The sequence below is a fragment of the Leptonotus elevatus genome, chromosome 11 (genome assembly GCF_054856555.1).
Source record: "Leptonotus elevatus isolate MCC_2025b chromosome 11, RoL_Lele_1.0, whole genome shotgun sequence".
Classification (NCBI taxonomy): Eukaryota; Metazoa; Chordata; class Actinopteri; order Syngnathiformes; family Syngnathidae; genus Leptonotus; species Leptonotus elevatus.
The window spans coordinates 14,252,524-14,279,146 of record NC_141249.1 but is presented as its reverse complement, the minus strand read 5'-3'; the positions used below and the strand labels follow the sequence as shown (position 1 = coordinate 14,279,146).

The window sequence follows — 26,623 nt, the reverse complement described above, 5'->3', positions numbered from 1 at the left end:
TCACTGACTCGCCGCTGTTCTCGAGACCGAGAGGGAGGCACGGCAGTCTGGATAGTTAAGAAGCAACGGGTGGAAGCGTTACGACCACCTTGTGGATATTTCATTTCACTCACCTTCCTTTTGGGAATTCGCTGCTGTTCTTTTCGGTTCGTACTTTACATGCCAAAGCTGGGGGAACAAATTGGACCTTTTACTTCCACGCGAAGCTTCGCGGTTCTCGCCACGGTCATCGGTAAGCATTGAACATCATTTTTTTTTTTTTTTAATAAACAGTCAATCATATTATGTTCCGTTCCGTCCAAAACATTACGGAGGTTAGTCGCTTGTTATATCGACAGGTAATGAAGGATCAATAATAAAGCATGTTGTCAAGGGAGTGCCGTGTAAATTGTGTTGGACGTTATTAACTTCACCGCACGGCTCGTATCGACCGAATGGTGTAAACCAGGCAGTTACAGTAAATTAAAATATATAATTAGCAGCTGGCTAGTGCTAATTAAAATTATAACTTGCACAAAATGTCCATGCTGTAGTGACCAACACCAACCAACCACCGGCACAACAAAGTACATTGCACCTTTGTTTTTATTTTGTAATTTAAAAAATAATAAATAAAATTGAGTCTATATTAATAATTGGCCATTTTGTAACAATCAAATACCATTGTGAAAGACAACTGAGTCATCAACTGGTGTTGATAGTGAAAGTCTCCGCGGTGGCCACTGGGGGGCGAACGAGATCTTTTAACGTGGAAGGGTGGCTAACTTCTTAAGAAGAACAGAGCAATAACACACAAAATTAATAATGTTATCATGCAAAATACTACAGTTATGTGTATGATAGAAATTTGGAGAACAAATAGTGCAAATATCTAGTCTTGTTCTGTTTGTTTGTATTCAAATAAATGATAATTATATAAATAATGGCGATATTTAAGTCATACATGCAGTAAGCAAGGAGAGATGTCAGAGTGAAATGATTGTGCACACAGTGCTGCGTCTTTTATGCAATCACTTGAAAGCACATTTAATTGTTTTGTCTTTTGTATGGATAGATGGATAGTATTGCAAGGTTTTGCATCAAGAAAGGAGAGAACAGTATCCAGCCTCATTAGTTGACATGCTTGAACAAGATGCTGTTTAATATATATATATTTTTTAAAAACATATATTAGTGTAAATAGTGAAATGGAAGCTTTGTGCTCCACATTCGCTTATTCAAGGCTGTCATTTATTATGAATGGCTTTTAACTCGCTCTCCCTCCACGTGGGTGTACTCCTCGCCCCCCCATTGGCTCGTCCTGGGTGAGCTCTCTCCCCATTGGTCCGCCGTGCAGGGGGTTTGGCTTCCGAGCCGACGCTGGATCTTTGGGATACTTTTTGTGTGCGACGACGTTCATTGTCACTCATGTTGCACGGGGAGACTGTGTGGGTACGAGTGAAGCCAAACGTCTCGTCGCGGTGCGTCGAAGTTGAAAGCGTACTTTAAACCCGAGTGGAATATACGTGCTTTTGTTTGGCGTGGACGAACCTCACCCTTTTTGTGGTGTTTATTCAGCCATCCATGTAGCGTTTAGCTGCGGGGACACTAAAAGCCACGGATCGGCTTCCTCCGCGTCGTCCTCCTTTTTTCTTCTTCTTCTTCTTAATTCTCCCTCGTCGATACCAGCCACCTCATCTTCCACCTTCCGCGCGACCCACAGGTTATCGGATGGACCAGCATCCCAGCGCCCGGAGCTGCACCAGCCGCGGGGCTTCTTCGTCCTGCGAGGCCGCCCCCGCCGAGCCCTCCATGAACCTGCACATCCACTCCACCACCGGCACCCGCTTCGAGCTCTCGCTGCCCCAGGAGGAGACCGTGGACGGGCTGAAGAGGAGACTCTCGCAGCGGCTCAAAGTACCTAAAGAGAGGCTCGCGTTGCTGCACAAAGAAACGTGAGTCAAATGTTTCATTAAGATTTAGCAGGGGGAAAAGCTATTAGTTTAGTCTGAGGAAGTACTGGCTGCAGGGGTGGGGAAACCTTCTGCTCGGGGGGGGGGGGGGGGGGGCCTGACTTACAATTCTAAAATCAAATAAAACCTTGGAAGATGCATATTTAAAGCCCTAATAGCAAGTCATTTTAAATACTTTAGATTGGTTGATAATTTGTAGAAATAAAACCCATACGTGTGGACTGACCTATAGTATTGATTTGTAAAAAAATAAAATAAAATCTGACTTGGGAGTTTCCGGCTCGACACCAGCAACATCCATAACATTGACTTGACACCTGTCTGGCTCTGTGTCAGTCAATTTCCCCCTTGAAATGAGTTTTCAAGAATATGTTGGCAGTAACACAAAAATGTATTACAATTAAAAAGCAACCTCTTCTTGTCCCTTATTTTTACGGGAGGTATTCAGGTAAGAATTTGTTTATTGTTCTGCTTGCAGGGCTACTTTGAGCTAAATAGACCTTCTCAAACCTGAGCATAGGCGCGGATTGCGCAGGTGTAGCCAATGCTGCGGCAATAGTATTGCAATTACACACAGGGGACGCGTCGGTCACTGGGATGGTATTGACGGGACGGTGCATTGATCAATCCCTCCCACCTTCTAAACAGGGAGGCCAGAATGAATTGATCATGCTCGTGCATTTGTGACTCATAAACGTCAATGCGAATCCGATCTTACATTTCCATCTGTGGTGCATATTTTTTTTTCCACCCAAGTGTAACTCTGTTACATGTCAAGGGTGAGTCATGCTCTCGCGTGTGTCCGTCGCAGTAGCACGGTAGGATGGGCGCCGCCTAGATGGCCTCTCTCGTTCGAAGTGAAGCGAAACCATTAGCAAGCTTTCCAAAAGCACAGGTGGTGTTATGCAAAAAGTAAGTAAGGGGGGGGGGGGGCGCTTTAGAAGATGCAAACAGTACGTATTGTTTTTTAGCCTATACCCACCCTTGCCCATTGTAATCACATCATCCTTTAGAGTCTGCCTGCCTCCCACCTTTTTTTTTTTTTTTAACCCCCCTCCTGCCCTTGTAACTGTAGACCAGCCAGCAAGTCTGTGCCGGGGGTCTTTGTTGAGCTGTGCAGGGTGAGATTTGGGTCACGCCTGCTTTTCACTCAGCTGCCCCATCGCAAGTGTCGTCGTAGCAGTCGTGTGGATTGCGTCACTTTACATGCAAAGGAAAGCTCCCTTTAAATGCAACTTGATTATCAAGCAGGATTTTTGATCCAAATTTGTGTCTTCTGTTTTTTTTTTATGTTATATACAATCTGGTTGTGGTTCATAAATTGCGCTTTTCAGTGTAACCTCAAACACCGCCAAATAGCCACAGCGAGCAATTGTCAGAGTTTCGCTATACTTGAAATTGAAATATGACAGCCAGATCAATACTTCCCCTTCACCCTCAGCTCTTTTTCCAAACTGGTTTTGAAGTCGGCGCGCCCCCACGGCTGTTTGTGTGTGTGCGTGTGTGAAGAGAGCTATTGTCAGCACAGTCTAATTATCTTGTTCCTTCCCGAACCCCGCAGCAGACTAAGTTCGGGCAAACTCCAGGATCTTGGCGTCTCCGATGGGAGCAAGTTAACACTCGTACCGACCGTCGAAGCAGGATTAATGGTGAGGCCAGCCTGCCTAGTCGTCCGCCGTTTCAACATGTGTCATTCATTTCATCTATTTATTTATTTTTTTACATGAAATATTTGCTTTGTTTTTCCTCGCAGTCTCAAGCATCAAGACCCGAGCAGTCCGTAATGCAAGCTTTGGAGAGCTTAACTGAAACTCAGGTGAGAAGTCAGCGTGGTTATTAGTTGATGGATTTGTAAACTTGATCCTGGTTGGTTTTCTTTTCATAGTAAACAGCATGAGATGGCTGTCTTAGTGATCTTGAGTTTTCCAGACTGTTGGAAGTTGTTAGTGAGCCCCAAACATATGACATATGCCCATGCATTGCCATAATACAAACATATGCAGGGTTTTCAGTGGTGACATGAACTCGTACATAAATTGGAATGCACCATAGTTCATCTCTAACTTACATTAATGCAGTAGCAATGTTATTATAGTTTTGGAAACTTGATTATAGTTGTTTTTTATTTCGCTTTGAGTTTAGTTTTTTTTAAATGTACTTAGTTTTAATTAGTTTTCAGGGTGGCTCTGGTGCCTCTCTCTATTGGCTGCTACTAGATGATGTCACCTCCGCGTGACACACTTTCAAACTTCCTTATTCCGGTTATCATCTAAATAAATATTAAATCTCATTTAATATCAACCCCAAAGGTTCATGTACTAAATTAATTACCAAAGATAAAAATGACATTTTTACTGTAATTATAGTTAGTTTTAATTAGTTTGGAAATGTAAAATGTAGTTTTAGTTTAAAACAACAAAAACATTTTTGTTTTCATTTTGTTAAAACATTATTATTATTTTTTTAGTTTGAGTTATTTCGTTTGTTTTATTTAACTAAAATAACCTTGTGTGTGTGTAAATATTTGTTTGGGAACATGCTTCTAGGCCATAAATGTCAAGGCAATTAAATTGCACTCCAATTATACCAGATAGGGGGCTCGTGCAAAAGCATGATTTGAGCTACTGTATTGTGTTTGTGAGAAGGGTCAACTTTGTCACTCCAGCAATGCAGTAGCGAGCGGATGAGCCTCTAAAGCGCAAGCCTCTTTCGCTTGTCTTAATCTCCACTTCTTAAACAAGACCAGCGAGCGTCATGTGTTAAGATATAACAGGGAGCATCTAAATTAGTATCCTAGTAACATCTGCGGTTTCTATGTGGAAGCGCCAGCCCTTCTACCTCTGCGGTGATGCTTTCATGTAACGCTCACATGCGCAAGCAAGTTTCCAGGAAGTGCGCTGGGGCCTCACACGCTCATAAACCATAGTGCTGGATTGTCAGATGAACGCCAGCTTCCTGAAAGCCAATTTGTGCGGCAGTGGGCCGTGAACAACTGCATCTGATGCAAAACCGCTCCTCCGGATTCCGCCGAAAAGCTCGTACGCCTTTTAGGCCGCGTCGGGGTATGACTCAACCTCGGCGATCGATGGCGAGGGTAAACGCGCACATAGAGGACGGCGTGACATGCGAAGTGCGCTTAGCGGTTTCCTTTTGCAGCGTTGAGTAACTGCCAGATATGTGCAAACGCGTCAGTGTTGATTTCAAAAACGGAATAGATGGTGATGCTAATTTAGCAATTCATTTGTGAAATTACAAAAACGGTTTGGTTTCAAAACTGTTTGGTTTTGAGGCCTCAAACCTTTGGCTCTTAAAGATTGGATTTACGTTGCAAGGTGCAATTGATTAGAGCTGATGTTTATAATTTATTTTTTAAATGCAAACTCCCTCTTTCAAGGCTCTGGTTGCTCTGCGCTTATTGCAAAAATCTGCCTTGTGACATCAGAGCACATTTTGGCCTGACTTTGCTCCCTGATGTGAACTTTGTTGGCCGCGGAGAGCGTGTGAACTCGTAGCAGCGAAGAAGCCAAGGACTCCATGTGTGTAGGTGTGTGTCAGCGGATGAGTGCTTGCACTTTAGAATAGTGAGCTGCCTATCGAGCGCTTTATCTTTGCATCTTTACTGTCAGGTGATGCATCAACTTAGAATATTCGTCACCCTTGTCTTCATTGGCCTCTCAGACGCATTACTAGTCATGTGTGTGTTGTGTGTGTGTGTGGAATTTCTTATGCTACGTTATTGCTGTGCTCATCCTGATTGCAAAACTAATCACAATTGCACAGTCTGGGTCAATGCGGTCAGACTGATAGCAGGGTAAAAGGTTACAATAAAGGCATTCGGCTGCTTTAGTGTGTTTTTATCCAAAGAAATTGATTCCGCTTTATAATTCATGAAGCTGAACGGCACGATATAGATCGCAGCGAGATTTGATTGGAAAATAGAAACACCAAAGCTTTCCTTTCGTTTGACCCCCATTCGCTCGTCCCCTTTAATGCTGGGGATATCAAAAATCAATCAATGCACTTAGCTCTTAAAAGTGTCTGACACGATAACTGATACAACCATACACCCAAAAATAGCCTTGGGGAAATGTGTGCATGTTTGGCAGAGTTGGGGCGATGGGGTGGGGTTAGCTTTGGTAGCCTGAGACACTAACCTATGAACCCTCCCAGACCTCTCATATCCTCCTAACACCCACATGTGTTTTGGGCATGTGAGTTGGATGCACAATATGTTGCATTTCCTGAAATAGTGGCGTTCTCGCTAATAGATGCCGCGCCCATATTAGACGTAAGATGCGTCATCCACTTAAGAAAATAAAGTCTCAATTGTTCCATCAGGGAAAAAATCAGCAGTAAGTGTAATTATCTCAGTTTATAGGCTATTGTTAACACACGGGCGGGTAAACTTGTGAGCCAATTTGGGCTATTGCAACCACAATGGAAGAATTTCTCAATGCATGTAAACAATCTCTCAGATTGGGTAGTCTTACTGCATGTCGTTAATGAGATCCTGTAACACATTCAAGATAATGAAGTTAGGTGGAACGGGTATCTTTAACGATGTTTAGGTTAGTCAATAACCCTTTCAAATCCTAAATATTGGCAATATTCGGTTTTTGAAAGGCGACGCAAACAGGCGCAAACCCCCCAAAAATACACTCTTACTGGGGGTTTTAAAAATCCCAATAAGACCCCCAGGCTACTCCTTTTCTCACCTGATTATTTGGATTTATAAATGTGATCGGAAATGAACACCTTCTGTGTATGTGTGAAAATACTTAAAGTATAAAGCCCAGCCTTTATTGAAATGAGTTGGGGCTCTCCCAAGCAGCTATCAATTAAACAAACTCCCCGCCTCAGTTTGACCGTGATGACAAGGACAATCCTGGCTGCTTTTAATTCCTGTTCTGCCACCTCGCTAGAGACTCTGTGCATGACATCTAAGTGGCGTTAAGCCCCTTTCTACTGACAGCCCATCAAAGCACAGCACTAGGCCGGGCTACTCTCATCAACCTTCTATGTTTTTTTGTGTACATCTTACATATGCACATCCCGGAAGAACAGCGGCGTGGAAAGGATATTTTTAAGAGGATTTGTGCTCCTGTTCAGAGACTGAGGAGATGCCTCTTAGGAAAATGAAAGACGAGAGCTGAAAGCGGAATATTCACAAATTTGGGGCATTTGTTGGCAACCACGTCCTTTCTCCAACTATTGATCTTGGCATTTGACAGAAAGAGAAGGATTATATGTCCCTTCTCATCACACAGGACTATTTACTCATTGATGCACATTGATGTTGGAATAAAACCCAACCAGGCAAGCAGGCATCACCCTTACCATCCCCCCGTTGCCCTTCCCCCGCATGCAGCCACCTCTTTGTTCATGTCTTAAAGCACCAAACCTGACCAACTGACAAGCCCTTCAAGGCATCACGATGATTGAGGCTTTGAGGTGGGCTCTTGAACCCACAGCACATATGGTTGGCTTTCATTTGCTTGCATCCATAGGTAGACCTCAGCATCTTCCCGAATCGATGCCTTGGCCCCGGCTTGGGCTGCGAATTGACAAATTTCCCCTTGAATGCTAACAGATTGCTTTGGGAGGAGGCCGTGTTTTGCCATTGTCGGCATCCCCGCGGAGGACGCTTACATAGCTGACCCACTTTCCCCCCCACATACACACTTGCTGTCCTTGCGCACGCTTCCTTCATCCTTGCACACTTCCTCCTCCACAGGGAGGGACAGATCACGCTCATGATTGGGTCTCAGAGCAGAGTGATGCGAACGAGTGTGATGTGAAAGTCTGAAGAGGAACCTTTGGGGTCACATTCACCTCATTTCCTTTGCTTTGCCTCTTATGAATGGGCGGATTGGAGAGTTATTGCATTACACTCCAGAACAGGAATGAACTCATAGTGACAATCTGGCAGAACATTATATACAGGGTGTCCGTAAAGTTTGGACACATGGTAAATGGGCTTTAACACTGACTACGTTTACATGCAGTTAACTCATTCACTGTCATCGACAGCTATGGACATCATTTTTATGGGCTGGCAGTGAATGAGTTAATAACCCTTTGAAAACCCAAATATTGGCAATAGTCAATTAAATGCAAAATATCCACTTACCCTGTGTCCAGACCTCACAGACACCCTGTATACCGTTGTGTGTCATGTTTCCCTTTCCGATCATGCACATTACCTGGATGATAGTTAATCAGCTGCATTGACACTACTACTCACACTGGTGTATGTAAGGTGTGAATGTTTGGTGGTGGTCGTAGGGGCCGTAGGCTCACACTGGCAGCCACGCTTCCGTCAGTCTGCCCCAGGGCAGCTGTGGCTACTTAAGTAGCTTACCGCCACCACAGTGTGAATGTTTGAGTGCATGAATAATGTATCCATTCCATTGTAAAGAGTCTTTAAGTGTCTAGAAAAGCGCTATATAAATCCGATGCATTATTATATTATTATTATTATTATTACTTGAAATCATTATGATTGAATTTAGGACATAGGCGCGCCAAGAAACTAAAACATGACTCAATGTATTGGTCAATAGCATGCCCTCCCAGCCACCATCTGAATTAAAGGCTTTTTTAATGCGCATACCTAAAAGTTCTTCTCTCCTTTAGAATGGTAATTTGCCTTTTTGTTACCTAAACATGTGAATTAAAATTGAGATAAAAGACTATGGTCCAATAATGGTTAGACCCCATCGAGCTGCCGCTCATGTAAATGGAGGCCTTGGTAATGCCGTTAATAAGATGATCACACAGCCTTTTTGCACCTGTGTAATCCCCTTTTGTGATGTATTAATGCACAGCAGGAGAAAGGGGGGATGGGCGGTGTGGGTAGTCAAGGTGTTTTTGAGGGGGTTTTGTTCATTGTGCATCGGCCGGCATCCATTTTTAATGTCCGCCTCTTTCGTTGGCAAGAACAATTTCTCCATCTCTACGAGTCGTGACCGCCATTGTTTTTGTATTCTCCCGGCAATGTGGAGCTTTTGTGATTCAAGTAGCAGACGTCGTGACCGGTAGGCTTGCCGAGTGGGTGGGCGGAGATGGAAAAATGGCACGCATGATGGCCACTACTAAGTCTAATGAGGTCAATTACATTGCAATGTCAAAGGACTGGGGCAAATCACAAGTTATTCAGAGAAAACAAAGAGGGTCTTCTCTGGGTTCACAGATAATTCAGTAACCGGAGCATTTGAAAATGGATGTAAAATTGGACTAGGAAATGTGTTCAGTCTGGGAATGTGCGAGTATGTCAGCCAAAACAGAAGAAGCAGTTGTTCTTATAACACTGCTGTCTTTCAGATTGTTTTTACTTATCACAATTTTACATAATTAATTATATCTATGCCAATTAAGTGTATTCAAAGACTGTTTTGAGTAGTCATATTTTTCTAAGTCCATTTTGCCAAATGTCATATCTCCATGAAACTTTCCAGTGCATGTATCCGTTCTTACTGGGTTGTTGTGATGTAAACATACATATTGTGCCAACCAATGAGATCAGGACTTTTCACATTGAGGCTACTCTAGTTTCTGCTTGGCTTGAGCCGTGACCACAAGGAGTGGCTTTAGTGGGAATTTAATTTCACCGTTATGAATGCTATTTCCTGCCCGTCTCTGTTTCATATCAGGCAGTATTACTCATGCCAGTCTTCCTAATGTCTTTGAAGAGCCCCTTGGCTACTTTCAGGATTTAGGGCATGATGCAAGTCATTGATTTTTTTTTCTTCTTCTCTTCGTTTGAGTGCCCGTTATTGCATCTTTAGCTGGTACGTGTCCGCACAAAGACTGTCGATAGTGTCCTGGTGCGATCAAACCTTCCCAGTCGATAGGCAGGTTAACAAAATGGCTTCGACAGGTGAGCGGCTTCATCGAGACCAGAATATGGCTGCAGGAGACAGCTGGCCCCCTCCTCTTCTCTCCACCCTCCTATCCCGCCCTCCAAGCCTCTATCCTCTTTTCTCCAACACAAAGCTGCTCAGTTGTTCATGAATGTCAGCTCGGCGCTGCCAGCTCCCTCCATCTTCTTTTCCTCCCCCTCCTCCCTCCTTATCTCCACTGCCGTACTTCGCTTAGTGTGCAAAGGAAGAACGACTGCAAATGAGTTCCTTGAACCACAGGGACCCCAATAAATAAAACTGTCAGCCAGAGATGTCGAAAGAAAAAAAGAGGGAAGGAGCCAGAGGCACATCCTCACTGAATATTTCATCACCCACCACCACTACTACCACCACCAATACTCCCTGACACCCTGCCCCCACCGCCCGCATCCGCCATCCCCCCTTCTCTCACCATCTTCACCCAACCCCTCCTTCTCTCACTGCCCCTTATCACGCTCTTCCCCCATCTCTGCATGGCAACCACAGCCTCCCACTAAACAAAATATCAGCACCTGAATCAGACAGCACTGTGGTATTTAACGAGAGAACGTCTTCTTCATTAGCACCACCCAGCCTGAGCTAATCACGCGTGTGTGTCGGGTTCGGCAAATCCACACCTTGCTTCTTCCCTTTGCATACCACGCAGGCGCCGCATGTGAAAGGAAACAATGCGAGGTTGGCTTCAAGTGAGGCCCCTCCGCTCTGCTCTTCTTGAGTCTCTCATAACAAACCACTACACAAGTTGCTTTTGTAAAGCTTTGGAATTCAAGTGTGCTGCGAGGAGCACCGGTGGGGGGAAATAAAGGTTGCAGAGAGGAGCAGGAAGAGGAGGAGGAGGAGGAGGGTTTCAGACATGCCTAGAAGCCTCTCTTTTGTTTGCCTGTGATGTTCCAGAAAGCTCTATCTGGTGTTTGTCCTGACGTCAATGCTAGCCAGCCACATTGGCTCTCTTTTGGCCGGGCTCCTGAGAGCAGACAGGCATGTTTGGACTGGAGCTGAGCTGCTATAGCTGAGACCTCTGGGAATCATTCACTAGCCAGCTCGACAGCACTCGAACGCCCCCCCCCCCCCCCACAATCCCCCCTCCTCATCCCCTTACCGCACGTACACACTTAACAGACACCCTCCCCTTGTTTCCCTCTCACAGTCTCTGTCCGTCTGAAAGAGGCTTGTTGCTACACGATTGCTCTCGCCAATGTGGCCGCTGGCAAGCAGACTGTGCTGTATCATCCTCCGCCCCCCTTCTCCACTCCCTCAGGAAACGGGGCCCCATTTCAGGTGTTCCACTCGGCAGCCCCTCCGGATCCTCAAGCTGCTTCTCGTGCGCGTCTGCATTCCGCACCTGCATTTGTCGAAATGAAAGTCGTCAATATGCGCTCTGTTATTTTTGCGTTTGCCGATCTTGCCCTTTTTGATTTGTTTTGTCTGAAGAAAAGGTTGCGGCAGTGCAAGCATGTACAACTGGAGACCCTTTTGTGAGTCCGACTTGTCGGTTTGCAAACATGTTTAGCTCTGAAATGCAAGTGTGAGGGACCAAATTGACTTTATGAGTCAACGGTGACAAAAAATTCACTGTATGAGGTAAAAAATACTCTGAGGCTTTTTTTATTTTTTTTATACACTTTGACTTGAGTTGGGAGCTCGGTCTATTGAACATGTACTTAAATATAATTTTAGGAGGAACGAGAGCACCCATAGAACTCAGACTATGGCCAAGTTTTAGGAGAAAGGCCATCTAAAAACTGCTTTGTGGCTAGTGGAAAATTGCGTTTGGGTGACTAATGAGGATGTTTGCTTAAACATTTTCCAACTTTTTAAAATGTGCATATTTAATAGACACAGACAAAGTGTATTCAGAAAACAGTTCTGTATGCTTAGAGTTAGGCATGTTTGATGCCACTTTTTTTTCCAGACCAATAACAATAAGAGTTCTTAACTGATACTTATCATCTTCTGATTTCTAGTTCCTGGAAAAACTTGAATAAGAACCCTCGATTACCCCTTGTCTAACCTGAATAGTTGGTCATATAAAAGCGATCGAAATACTTTGTTTGAAAGCACCATTGGTTTGTGTTCTGCGCATGCTCTATCCAAAAGCAATCCTAAATCTACTTGTATGCGTGGCCTATCGTGCGCCATCTACCAGAAATTCAAGTACAACAACATTAGAAGAACAACACGAACAAAATCCAAGCCTGAAATTTCTTCTGGATCAAAGGGAATGCATTGTAACCAGGTTTTCCACCAAATGAAAATCTGATCTGATCTGTGGCTTAGATCTGGATGAAACCTGATTTATATTGCTAATAGAGCAATATAGTGTGGTTTGTCACTCAGTAAATTTTTAAGTGGACAGTAGTAGTAGTTTTTTTTAATCCAGGTTGAACCAAGATGCACTAAAAAAATGGTTATACTGTATGCGGAGTCAATCAGTTTTCTTATCGGACACCTATGTGTCATAGATGAATATTTTTTATATAAATGTATATGCAAGTCCCGTGCAAACAAGCAAGGCCACACCAGGGTGGAGCCAGCAGTTTCACCCCATCTTCCAACCTCCCTCAAACTAAACACAACCATTGATGCCCCCCATGGCTTGTGTAATTAACTGTGTGCTATAGGCCAGCAATACTCACTCTCTTGACAGCTGCCAGTCAGGTGATCAACCCCCCCCCCCCCCCGCCGATTTTGCGCCTTGCCTATTACGCCCTTCCCAAGTAGCTTCTCATGCGGCGCCCAACCATGCTATCACACCCAGCCTCAGGCCTGCTGGGTTTGTCGTCTTACCACAACAGTGTAATCATGGTGGGTGTGGACTGTATCAACAAGACCCTGATAGGCCGCGTTTACACTCCTAAAGTGCTGAGTTTGTGTTTATCCCAAAGCCTGCTTTGTATGCTGATTGTAATCGCTTTCCTTTTACTCAATGTTGAAATGGCAGCTGTGAGCCCATCCTTGTCCTTTCACCTGCCTCTCCTTTTTGTGTTGTTGTCGTCACACACCTATGTCAATACAATGTGCAAAGGTCACCCTGGCAATATAGGGAGACGAGGGTCGATAGAGAAATAAATAAGCAGCTCTGAAGAGTGATTGAGGGCAGAGCCTGCTGATTCACAGGGTTAACCACCGGCCAACATCTCAGGAGCAATCCCAAAAGTCTTGACAGTAACACCTCTGCCCCCCCCAATCCTCTTTCACACTCATCAGTCATAAGAGAAGTGCCGGCATTTATCTGCTTTTCATGCACAAACGAAGAAAAATGTCACAATTGTGGGTGCTTTCTCACAGCAACTTGTCATTCCCACAATCAGTTAATTAGATGATATCAATGTCAGGTGTTAAACTTCACACCCTCATTCCACCTTTCTAAAAGTTGAATGGTTGACTTCATCTCTTGCAATCAGATCGCCTACATAACAGAGACCTGGTAGGAAAGAAAGCCTTGGCTTGGTTCTCATTTTGCCACTTCCTACTCTCCTCCTCATTTCGGTCTTCCTGTTTTCCCCCCTAACATCCTCCCTCCATTATGTCCTACCAACCCTACCTCTGTACAGACAGTTTGTGTGCAAAGTTTGTTGAAAACGTATTGGACAGATACTATACATTTGCATCTGCTACTGCTTGCAGACCCTAAGAAAGCTTTGAGTGACTTTCACAATAAAACACGCAGTCACATGCACACGTGGTTTCAGCAACGAGTGGCAAAAAGATGCAGCAAAGTCACATGCACGCAAAGGCCAGGACAACAAAACTCTTGTTGTTTAATGCGAATCCTCTAGCCAAGTTGTGACAGGTCGGCTGTGTCTGTGTGGAGTTCTTGTGTGTCCATCCGGGCCACTGGCGGGTCAGTGAATCCCCTCTACACACACATGCCATTTAGACTCTGTTGCTGTTGTGAGTGCTCCAAAAATGGGCAACCCTTCCAGATCCGCTGCAGACAATTGTCCATTCTGTGTGTGTGAGGCGGGCGGGGTGTATTTCCTGGACGTAGGACTGATTTTTCAGGCCCTAAGCCAGAGAGAAGGGTGGCTTTTGTCCCCGTGCTGAATGACACTGCTGACTAAGAACGGGCCCAAGGGCAGTGGGAGGCGAGTGAGAGTGGGCTCTGTTTGTGTGTTTTCGAACAGTCAGCCTCATCCAGCAGATGTAAATAGCCCAGTGTTAGAGAATAGTGATTGATTGCAGGATTGGCCTAATGTGGTGCGTCTGTGTCTCCATAAGAGTGGGAGCTCAAAGCTCTGTTGTTTGTGTTTCAACGGATGTCCACTGTTCATTGACAGAAGAGGAAGTCGGCGCGCAGGGGAGCTTCTCGGTTTTTGACTGCAACAGTTCTGTTGCCTCTGCTAATAAGGCTGTATTCATCACAGTCAGTTTGTTGGTAATAGGCATTATAGTGATATTAACTTTGGGAAAGGGCCCGGGACGAGGATGAACCCATTACAATTTGGCAGACTCACTTTGGATCTCGTTAGTCATCCAGCGTAGCGGGGAAATGAGGAAACATTGGTAGCTCCTGACCCTAGAGTGGATGGACAAAGTATCATGTTATGAATGCTGTTGTTGCAGATGTGAAAAATCCAGGTCCAGAAATTAAAGTTTGTCACAGTTTTGTCAGAGTGGCTTTAGCCACAGGTGCTTCTACTCATCTGGCAGGTGAACGGGTTGCCTTTCAAATGAGGTATACCAATCGCGTTTATATGACTAAATATTTTAAACGCCGGCAGCTCTCTTATCTGCCCGTTTAGTAGAAGCTCCTGTGGCAAAAGCCAAACCGTAGAATGGTTTTACTTTCTGTCCCTGGATTTGCCACCCCTGTGTTGTTGTGGGCCTGTATGTCTTTTTCCTTTAGGCACAGATCAATCAACAAATGACAATTGAAGCACTAACTAGTGTTGTGCAGACCTTAGCGCTCATCTTTGAAAATCAAATATTTTTTCCATCCACAGGTCAGCGACTTCTTGTCTGGCCGCTCTCCCCTCACGCTGGCACTCCGCGTGGGTGATCACATGATGTTTGTCCAGCTCCAGCTGGCAGCACAGCAGTCGGGCGGCCCTCAGCTCCAGCACAGGCACCTTATCACCCGGGGCAACTCAGACGCTGCAACGGGCCAGCCCACAGGACAGCCTTGTATCCCTCAACCGCACTCTCACCTCCCTCATCATCCACACAACCCCCACTTGCCTCAGCCAGGCCCCTCCACATCCTCTTCCACGAGCACCTCAAGCTTCCCTCTTCCCGCCGCACACCACCAGTCCCTGCCCCCCATGTACCATCAATCCCCATCGCCCATTCCTCACTGCAGCCCGGCTACCCCTCAGCCTCCTGCCCGCTCCCCTCGCACGTCGCATGTCCCCGGGAGTCTGTTCCGGTCTCCTCCTCATCACCTGCGGGACCATCACCACTACCACCAGCCTTCCTCAGGCCAGGCCAGCCACAACATGGGGCAGGCCAGCCCTGTAGCCCCCGTTTTGTGCCCTGAGGTAAGTTTGAAGCATCATCTTACTATGCACGATACTGGATCATGCCTAGAAATTGTTGCTTGTCAGTAACATAGCCACCGTCTTTGGCAGTTTATATTGTTCCTATGCCTTTTCATAAAAGTTACCCGACCAAAAAGTCTAACCAAAACGTCCGATCAAAACGCCCCGAAAGTGCAACAGAACTTTACTTTTAAGTGTGAAGTACAGGTCAGTTTTGGTGTGACTTAACTACCTCTCCCAGAGGATATCGCAGAGGTTTCACTTTCACTGTCGAATGTCTAATTAGTTGCCTAAGGTGCCAAGTTTGGCCCGGCCTTTATACCATGTCATTTTAGTCCGTAGTGTAACCCGCAGAGGTGGGTGCATCAATGAATTTTGACAGTCGGGTCACCCTTCCGTCCACGTCAATCCGTCAATATTTCAAGCTGAACTGTCAGTCTGTCATCGTCTATTGCTCAACAAAATTAGCATTTTTCAATATTTCCGTCGTTCGAAGTGGGCAACCGTCAATGTTCCGTCAGTTGTCATTCGTCAGTTTGTCACCAAAATACGACATTGGCAGATTGCCTAATTTATTGACGGATTGACGACTACATTCACGGACAAAATCCCCTTCCATCAATGCTAAGCTCGTAAATTTTTTAAAGTTTCCCGTCAATCGTCAACAAATTGGGCGTCCGTCATTGACGGATTGACAGACCCTCCGTCAATATTAACGGAATGCCCACCTCTGAGTGACCCGTTAATCATATTGATTCTTGTGTGCATTTCTCTTAGTGGTTGCATCATGACGTAAATGTCACTTGGTTGCTCAAAATCTTTGCTCCTCAAACTAACTGTTTTACACATGATGATACTCACTTTACTGCCATTTTTTTGTTCCAGGCCAGCTGCAGCACAAACAGCCCGAGTAGTGGCACTAGTTCATCAGCACGCTCCCGTAAACCTGGCGCCATCATTGAAAGCTTTGTGAACCATGCTCCTGGAGTCTTTTCTGGGACCTTTTCAGGTGAGATTTATTGGTACTCTTGGCAATAAACATGCACACGCTCCTCTGGAGTGTGCGAGTGGTGCTATATTTAGAGACGTGCTGTAATACTCTGCTTCCTCTCTTCTCAGGCACTTTGCACCCGAACTGCCAGGACAGCAACGGGCGCCCCAGACGAGATATAGGTACCATCCTTCAGATTCTCAACGACCTCCTGAGCGCCACACGTCACTACCAGGGCATGCCGCCGTCCCTCACCCAACTGCGCTACCAAACCCAGTGCGGCACGCCCAGCTCGCCGTCCCCGTCGCCGCCTCCCTCGCCCCCGGTGGTCGGCCCGACGGGACTCTCAGCCAAAGCTACCTCGGTGCCCACCGGCAATCCCAGCAGCCCTCCACCGGCCCTTCATCCACTGGTGCAGTGCCAGAGCCAGATCCGCATGTGCAAGCCCCCTGGTGAGTGACTCCGCACATGAAAGCGTGACACAAAAACACAGACACACAAACAGGCACATTAATTCACTGCGCATCCCTTTGAAGCACTCGCGACACAGATGTTCCTGCTGTTGCCTTGAAAGACTGTGTGTTCATTTCCAGTTCATCATTTTCTTGATCAGCAGCTGATTTTTTTGTGTGTCGATAATGTGCTAAAGAAGAAGTAGATTTAAACAACCTAAGAAGCTGGTATAGCCCAAGGGTATGCAACCTGCGGCTCTGGAGCCACATTTGGCTCTTAAGTCCCTCTCCTTTGGCTCCCTGTGGATCTCTAATAGAATTAGTAGAAATTAATGTTTTTTACACAATTGTTTTTATTAATTTTGATAAAATATTCTTAAAATTAATTAATGATTTAGATAAAAGAATATTAATTAAATATTTCAAAAAATGCCAGTGTCCAAATTATTGTCAGAAAAAGAAAATTGAAATTGCCAAAAATGTCAGAGAATTGAATAAAAAGGCACAAAAGAAAACATTTAAAAAGTAACCATAAAATGTCCAAAAAAGGAAAATGATCATAATTACCCCAAAATCCCAAAACTTAAGACAAAAGGTAGAAGAAAAATGAATCTGTACGTATTGGATGCTGCATATATTTGCGTTATGGTGCAGCTCTAATTAGCATTTAGGCCCTCAGTACATTAGACTAACACTAACACCGTTTCCTGCATCACAATGTTCCAATGTTTTGCGGCTCCAGATATTTGTCCGAAAAGGGCTCATTTGGCAGGAAAAGTTTTTGTCCCCCAAAATAGCCTTTTGTGGAAGACGGAGGAGAAGAGGGGAAGGGGTTGCTCTGCTAAGAAATGCGATACAACCCTCTCTTGACTTTTTCAATCAGGCATCACTTGTCATGCAGCAAGTTGGCTTTGTTTATGCGCACCAAGGAGATAGGTTTACCCCTTCCACCCCGGGCAAAGCTATGTTTAGAGTAGATTAGGCTTCGGCTGCTTTAAGACGACAGGGGTGTGTACAGGTCAGGACGAGTAGGGACTGAACATCAGACATGCCCATTGCCCATGCCCAAGGGCGGTGCTGGTGCAGGTGCTGGAGTTCGGATGACACTCTTTTAAAGCACTTTTCCGGCCGGAGACACCAGATTTGGAGTGTCGGACAGATGTCCTGCACAGATAACATTGAGCCAGTGTTGTAAGGTTACACTAAGAGAAAACAGCATTGTCTTGTGCCGCCTCCTTATCTCCTGTCGGGGAAATGGAGTTTGCTGAAGTAGTCCGCTGGGTTCAGTCCTGAGATGCAGGGAATCTTGTTTAATGTTTGCTTTTGTGAGAGCAGAATGGAGGTTCAGTTTAAGCAGCTGACTGACCGGGAATGTGCAGTCGGTCCTGTATCACCCCCAGTGCCCTCACAAGTGTCCAGTGAACAGTTGGAATAACACAGGCTTATTTTCCTAACTTAGGGAAGACCTTTCCCTCGCTGCCTCCACCCCTGTTACTCTCATCCTCCCCTTGTCCTGTCGCTACATCTGCACTCAACAGCCCACGCCATTGCACCCCCCCACTCCCCCCATTTGCCGTCCAAAAACAGCCTCGCCTGAAAAATCCATCTGTCCATCTTCCGCCTATTCAGCCTCCCCTGCTTCGTTTTCCATGCCTGTGTTGTGCATCAATACTGTACATTCTCTGTGTTCATTTGACCTTTAAATAGATTTATTCTGAACTCCAACACTGGGGGGGGGGGGGGGTGTTAAAACCACAACACTAAGCCGTCATTCATCATAAGGGTGTTAAATCCTGTCCATCAGCGAGCCAACTGCCCACGGATCGTCCATGGCTTCCAAAAAGAATTGGTGAAAGAAAAGCTTGTCTTGTGCCCTGTTTTGACTTTACAGTCCTTGCCTCAACTTCCTGCTATCTTGCTGATCTGAACGGGGTACCAGCTGAACCAAACCTGGTGTGGTTGACTGATGCAATGAACCCTGGTCTCTTTGTGTGGCTACTTGCATCCTGTTCTGCACGGCGTCCAATGGAAGCCATTAACTTAGCATGCTCAGGAAGCCTTATCTGCAGACACCTGACGGATGACTTACTGGACTTAACACTGCGGCTTAACTCTACTTCACAGAGGCCTGCCTCCATTCAGCCGCAGGACTAACCAGTCTGTTCCGTCCTCCTCAGTATGTGTACACACTTATACTTGAGACAGCCTCTTGAAAATGTCACATAGCTGGGTTCTCTCCAGAGAGCCTTTACCCTTTTCCACTGCAAGTTCATGTGCGGGGAGGATAAGACAAGCGTAAATAAAAAAGCTTGACACGCTCGGCCTCAAAACGGCTGGTTAAAAGCTTGGTTTCGTGGCTCTGGTGAAAGGACTTGCTGAGTTTGAGGATTTTTCAGCTCAGGACTCACGGCCTGGCAGGCTGATTGTTAGATAAATTCCATTACTGGGGAGGGTGGACCTCCCTTCAGCTCCCCTGCCCAGTCAAAGCCATTGTGTAGGGGCCAGGGACAGGGGCTGCATACAGGGCACCAGGCTGAGCCATTGTGGAGTAGAGGAAGGGAGGGCTTTGGGATTATAGGGCTGCCTTTTAGTCCGTCTCCCACTGCAGCTGCCTTAGTTCAACACAGGCCCACAGAATAGCGCTCTGAAGGCTCCTGCGAACCCCCCCCCCCCCCCCCCCCTTCCGGATCTCTTCACCCCCACTTGTCCCCTTTAGATTTGTCAGGTCACATTAGCGTCCCGGGCAAGCCAGACGAGAAGGGTGGGTGAGGAAGAATCTGAGCTCTTTGACTCTCTGCATTTAAGCTTCGACCGGCTTGAACCGATTCCGTTGCACCCGTTATCCGTTGCTAAGACCCGCTCACACGTGCGGGGCAGCTCAGCGACTGGTGATGCAGTACAGCTTGATGAAAAGCCAGTCAAGCACATCAGGTGCCCTTTCATTTTCGACAAGGAGAGAAGAAGGGAGAATGCAAATGAAGTCTAAAAAGTCATTGAAGAGCGTGTGTCCCTGCAGGGCTGTCAGCGGCCTTTCACTTGCTGTCACAACGCTCATTTTAGCCCCCCGTTTTTGATCGGCGGCGCGTCTGATTGGCCGCTTTGCTGTTTTGTACTGCAGAGCTACATTGTTTTTCCCAGGTGGCTTCCGTCACCAGCGGCTTGGAATGTCAAGTTAAAGTCATTTCATTGGACTAAAGAAACCTTCAGTCCTTGGTTCGATTGTTTTTGACTGCGTTAGTCGATGAAGGCGCTAAATGCTTAGCACTTCTATGCAAACTTTTAATGATTTAAATCATTATGCAGCATCAGTTCTTGTTCTCAAAAAGTTGAATCAAAGGCTTGTTAACCAAAAAGAACATCAGTTGACTTTGATTGAACTTTTGCGGACAAGTACTAGGATGACTGAGAATTTACTTACATGGGTACCCCTTAGTGTTTAAGTTCAAATAAATGCCGCTTATTGTCAACCAAACCAAATCAAAACAGTACATGAACGCCTTTATTCTACCAAGCAGAACAGTTTAGTCTTGTACAGTTAGTTAGCCTGATCTGGCTTGAATTTCCTGCATACATGGCAACGTCATACTGATGCGATGTAGCCTGCCAACAAATTCCACAAAAACAAGTGGACAGCGTAAACAAAGAACAACAGCAATAGAGGCCATCCAGCATTTCTGTGGTCTGACTTCATTCTGTCGACCAGTCGACAGACTGCAAGCTAGCTCCACCCTGTAGATGGTGGGTACTAAATAGTGTCATCGTGTCTGACAACTTCTGACAGGGCGAAGTCCTTAATGGGCGTGCTGTTGGCAAGCAGCGTGTTCGTTGTCCCTTTTCTTTGACTTTGCAAAATTAGGAGTCATGGCTTGAATCTTGTCTCCCCCAATCGCGTCTTCCCCTCTTATTTAAGATCTCGGGGTGCTTTTTAGTGAGTACCGTACCGACCGGTCTTTCCTTCCTGTTGGACATCAGTTTTCATGTTTCTTGTTCAGGTTGAGTCCGTTAAGAGAAATTTCGTTGCTCTGTACTTCACCAATCTTTGCGATTTTAGTGAAGCATTCATGTTTGCCTTGTGTCCTGTCTACTACACCCCTACTTTTCTTTTACCCTGCGTCTCCCCCTCCCACCCTCGCCCTTCTCCCTATCTCAGCCCATGGTCTTGTTGCTGGGCTGGGCTGACACATCGATTATTCATAGATCACATCGTCTTCGTCTTCTTCTTCTAAGTCTTTGCGGGCTTCTTTCAAAGCACAAGTGGAAGAAATTGAATTGTTTGTCCCTCCCATTCACTTCCTACTTCTCACTGGGTCCTCCAAGGTTATTGTGCTCACGTCAAAGCTCTTACAGTCAGGCTCTGGGCCAGCCAGCCAGCATGAATGCATGTGTGTGTGTGCGCGCGTGTGTGTGTATGGTTTGTCCCTCTTAGCCAGCCCTAATAATAGCCCTACTGTCATAAACATAGACTGGAGATCCCTGCGGCCAGCTGTGTCCGGCCCAGCCGCCCAGGGCTCCGGGAGTGACGCTGATGAATGGTCGCACACACACATGCCTGCACGCAAAGACACACTCGCACTCGTTTTGGCGGCGCTCCAAGCACATTCCCAAAACACTTGCCAAGCCAAAGGCCTTAGACCTCCTACTGCACCATCAAACTGCCTTTTATACTCGCTGTTTGTTGTATTAGCGACTACTTTTTGGAAAGTAGAATTGAAAATGCTTTGGCGTAAGGGGAAGCAGGACGACCAGAGAGAGAGGGGGGGGGGGGGGTGTAAACCTTGCTGTGATGTGTTAGGGTAGGGATAGGCAACTTCAATGATGGAGGTCCCCAATTTTTTTGTGGGGGAAATTAAATAACGGATCAAAACCAGGAGAGCCCCCCCCCCTCAACCACAGCCTGTTCCTCAGAGATGCCATTTCAACATTCTTGCTGATCTCTAGCAGTCAATGACAGCAAATTTCCTGTTCACTGTGGCCAGTATTTACAGAGGCGGAGGACAAAAGCTCGGGGGGGATGAAGCCCACGCGGGGTCCACAAGTCATTCCGATGGGGGTAGAGCAAAGGAGGGCATAATCGATTGGGAAAACTGCCACAGACTGCTGATCCTTTACCCTCCGCCCTCCATCCTTGCTCTCCCCTTGGGGGAGGAATTCCTTAACCCTCCCCTCCAGTGCCCTTCCTCACACTGCCCCACCTAGCAACATCCCTGGGGAGGCAAAGGAGGGTGGGAGGTAGTGGGAAAGGGAGATGGGGAGGAGAAGAGGGCTCTGGGTCAATGAGCTGAAAGTAGGAAGCCATAAAGGAAGAAAAAATAGAAGAAAAACCCAATCTCCCGTCTCTCTCGCTCTCTCTCACCGCGTACAATTTCCATTCGCTTGCATTTTCTATTGAAAGCCAATACCGTTGTCCCGCGCCCGAGATGGATGGCTGCACTAGAGCTAAGGTTTAATCAATAGGTCTTTTTAATTTGCCATCGATCCACGTTAAAAGCTACTGCGGCTGTTGCTGTGTGTGCGCGCCGTGTGTGTGCATGCACCGTTTTGCCCCGCACGTGTGTGTTTATGCGCGCAAGTATGCGATGCCGGATCGGAGCCACAACGCGGGGATGGGCCGACCCGCTTTGCTTTCTCGACATGGGAGCCTGTTATTTCATTATTTAATTCCCAAACTGAAACTAATGGAGCTGGCTAATCGATTGTGGTTGCGTGCACCTTCCTTCAGAACCCTGTATACAGTATAGATAGATATATGTGTACGTAAGGTGACCAGACTTTCACAATTAAAAACCGGGACACTACAATTTCACTGAAAATCAAATCTACAATAAATTCTCACCAGGAACTATTTAGAACAAATTTAATCGTTAGTCTAGTGGTTGTGTTATTACTTTAGCTAATGCTAAATGCTATCTTGGTTGACAGTTCAACAACAGGGGGGGCGGGATGCTCGCTATTTGTCAAACTATTGTTTAATTTTTTGGTATTGTTTCATTTATGAAAGCAAAGCATTATGTTACATTTGTAGTACCAGGATACTGTGTAACCCCAAGGGAGGAATAATCATATTCAATTTTCTCCAAAAGAAAGAACAAAGGACAAAAAGCCAGACTACGAACACAAAGCAAACTCCTCTCTAGCTGTAGATGCATTTCTTGTTTATTGAAAGCATAGTGTGCAAGTTTTCCAAGCTAACTTTTGCCCTCTCCTCTCCCAACCCAGGCGACCGAGTCCGGCAGACGGAGAACCGCGCCACCCGCTGCAAGGTGGAACGTCTGCAGCTGCTGATGCAGCAGAAGCGGCTGCGCCGGAAGGCCCGGCGGGACCAGCGCGGCCCCTACCACTGGTTGCCCAACCGCAAGGCGGGCCGCAGCAACAGCAACAGCAGCATGTCCAGCGAGGGCTCCCTGGACCTGGACTTTGACGACTCTGTGTGGAAGCCCGACGTCAAGGCCGACCTGAAGTCCGAGTTCGTCATGGCCTGAGAGGAGGAAGGACGCATGGAGCAAAGTCGGGGGAAAGCCCCCTCCTTGCAGACTTCAATCGCGTCATCCTTCACAGCAAGCGGGACTTTGTCTGACGGATTTGGACTCGTCTCATGACGAAGATGAAACCTTGAATTTGAGCATAGCAGAATTTGGTGGTGGTGGTATTTTTTGACTTTTTCCTGCGTGTGTGTGAGATACGGCGCACTCTGGACAGTGACTAAGAGCTCCAAGTGGACTTCCCAACAGGACACAAGCACCAAATGCCTCAGTGTTCTCTCCCATGCCACTCCCAGAATGGCAGAGCTGCCGAACTCTTTGGAATATCGCGACGGGCATTCTTTACTGATCTCCAAACTCACTCGAGCAGTCCGCTTCTGACCTGTTACAGGCTGGTTCAATGTCTCTTTTTGTCGTTTGTTGTTGTTGTTTTTTTTTTGTTTTTTTAAACATACTATTTTATAAAGCAGAAAAGAAGATGTAGCATTGTTCACAAAGCATTCAGGTTTTCATAGAAACGCTCAAAACGTTGATTTGCACAGGATGTTGATTTCTAACTCGTGTGCAGAAATAATATGGAAGTATTGATAACAACCTCAGCGATCGGAGTGGTAACAGAATGAACAGAAAGTACTTTAGATGGGGGATTTTAAAATCTTTACAAAAGAAAATTATGACATTTAATAAGAAAGCAAAATCTATTTTTTGTTTCTATTCTTATCTTGCTGTTTTCCAAAAGCAGCAGCCCTTCGCGGTTTTGTGGTTGACTACCAATTAACATCCATTCATTCGTTCATTCATGATGTGCTTCGTGGCGCTCGAATGAATCGCAAGCCAAGTAGATGGTGTACATACACGTGGAAATTGGCAAAGAATTGTTAAGGTGTATGTTGCTCGTCCCCCCATATTTGTCGTCTTCTCTTCATATTTGACCTAACACCCCCCCCCTTACTACCTTTTTAAAGTCCTTGCAATTCCTATTTTTATTGGCAAAGTGTGATCAGTGTGTTACCTAGTGCCTCCACCGGGACATCCATGAACATATCACAGTTTTGCTGCTACACACTTGACAAAAAAAAAAATACAAAAAAAGGGTCAGGACGAGTTTTCTTTGCATGCTGATGACGTGGGAATGAAATGGAAAAAGAAGAGCAGAGGTGAAGGTTCACATGCATGAATTTCTGATGAAAATTAAAAAAAACAGACAGTGCTGCTTTTGTTAAGGTTTTTGTAATTTTGACTTGTGCGTGTTCGGGGGAGACGGGAAAAAAAGGACGTCCTATGAAAGTATTAACAACAAACCAGAACAGATGAAGTTAAGTGTGCCCCCCACCCCAACTGAACATTCCTGTTATGTGACAATGAAGTTGGAGCCAATCCCCCCCCTCCATAAAAACTTTGAAGCCCCGCCCCCCATCCTTTCACGCCAGGAGACCGAGGATCACGTATGGACGCACTCGAGGAACCAGCGGAGCTTTTTCCACGGAACTTTGTCCGAACTATTGAGCGCCCCGCCACGGTTGCACTCCCAAGAGATTGCAATGAGAGATTACCATTTTTTGGGGTCAACCTCATCTTTTTGTTAAGTGGCCTTACCTTTCACTAAGAAATTGGGGACAATGGGGACGGGAATGTTTGTTTGAACTTTCTGTATTGATTTATCACCAAGACACCACTTTTCATAGCCCCTTTTGCACTGCCTGTAAAAGCCCACGTTTGTCCGCCTTCTTTCTGTGTTGTTGCTGTTCTTTTTAAATGATGCGGAATTGGGGTAGAAAGTCGGACCTAGCAATTCTCCGCTTTTGGATGTAGTGCCCGAAGCCCCAGAAGAAGAAACGGCAGTAGGACAGTGCCTGTGTAGCCTATTTACACTGCATTAAAAAAAAAACGGCATTTTTCTGCATTTTGGATAAAAAGGCAAATGCGGAATAGGGGGTCAAAGCTGACTTTGAGTTTTCCACTTAGGAGTTTTGGAGGTAGTATCTGTTGGCATTTTCCTGCCCTCTTTCCCGTGCCGGTGTTGTGTTAAATATCAACAGCACGGAATAAACAATTTTCAGCCTATTGCCTTCAGTGGTTGGCTGTAGCTATTTTTTCCATTGTGTGTAAATGCCGTAATTTTCCTCTATATGAAGTGCCACCTTTTTGGAGGTAGTATCATTGCCCCCCCCCCCCCCCACCCCGTATTTCCATGTCGCCGTTGTGTATAAACTTCACGACACAGAATTGGGGGATGACATTACCGATCAATGTTCCACCTATGGAGGTATAATCTAAGCCTGTGTAGCCCATTTTTGTACTTGCATGTAAAAAAAAAAAAAAATAACTGCATTTTTCAATTTACCAACCTCTGCTAGTACTGTACCAGATCAGTGTATTAGGATATTTTGTAATGGCGTTATTGTCCTGCCTTTGCTGGGCTCTGTGAAAAAGGCAATGGCGGATAAATGCGGGTTATTTTGCAGGATGTGTGCGAAAAGAGGCTCAGGTCTCCCAAGGACACGGGGCATGTGTTGTTTTGTGTTTTCTAGCTGGTGGAGTCTCTATTATGTCAAGGCTTCTGTGCCTTAAAATGTTGCCCTTGCAGTGTCGATGAAAAGTTTGTTTTCATGTCGTCATCCCAACCTCACGTCCCTGAAAAGAAAAAAAAAAGAGGCTAAATTTGAACTGTTCACGCTATTAACTTGGCACAAAAGAGCCAGAAAGGTCCTGTAAGGACCACATGCACTTCCTTTTTCCTCGGATCCAACATTACCAAAAGGAGTTTATCCGCCTGTCCCTTCACTCCCCTGTCAAATTCTATTTATTTTCCTTTTGTATATGTATGAACTATACTCTGTGTGTGCCTCACTTCTGTGTGAAATTGAAAAAGATGACAAAAGATGATAGAGCATTACAGAGGGATACAAAAAAAAAAAAAAACATGACGTCAATGAAATTCCTGATCACAACCGTTTCAGTTGCCTGTTCTTACTTGTAGCCAACTATTGGAATTGAACCAGACTCAAGAATACAATTTACAATGTTCTAGCTCTAGACCGGTGTAGCACATGTGTGACTGTATTAATTTATGAAACCAAAATGGTAACTGTGAATTACGTATTTCTTTGTGCATTTTTTTAAGTGGGGGGGAAAAACAAAGCAGCAGCTCTTGCTCGTGTCTGGATTTTTTTTTCTTCCTGTTGGTGGAAATATAATGGAAACAAACCACGTTTCTTTAAAAAAAAAAAAAACTGAAAAATTGAAAATATATATGAATATATTTTTTTTCTTAAGCAATACATTTCAGTGTGACTTGTGATAGAACATTTTCTTTTTTTAGGTAATAAATAAATAAAAAAGCCAAAATGAGAATACAAGCTTGTATC

General features: G+C 45.5%; 1 protein-coding gene across 1 annotated transcript; it reads left to right on the top strand.

Annotated features, from left to right (window-relative positions):
• On the top strand, positions 1-26,614 carry midn (midnolin). Its single transcript, XM_086089167.1, has 8 exons — positions 1-232; positions 1,703-1,934; positions 3,514-3,601; positions 3,706-3,768; positions 14,800-15,333; positions 16,219-16,342; positions 16,453-16,776; positions 22,993-26,614. The coding sequence occupies exons 1-8, from the start codon at positions 160-162 to the stop codon at positions 23,253-23,255; spliced, it is 1,701 nt and encodes a 566-aa protein (XP_085945293.1). The 5' UTR covers positions 1-159; the 3' UTR covers positions 23,256-26,614.
• The last annotated feature ends 9 nt before the right edge of the window (positions 26,615-26,623 follow it).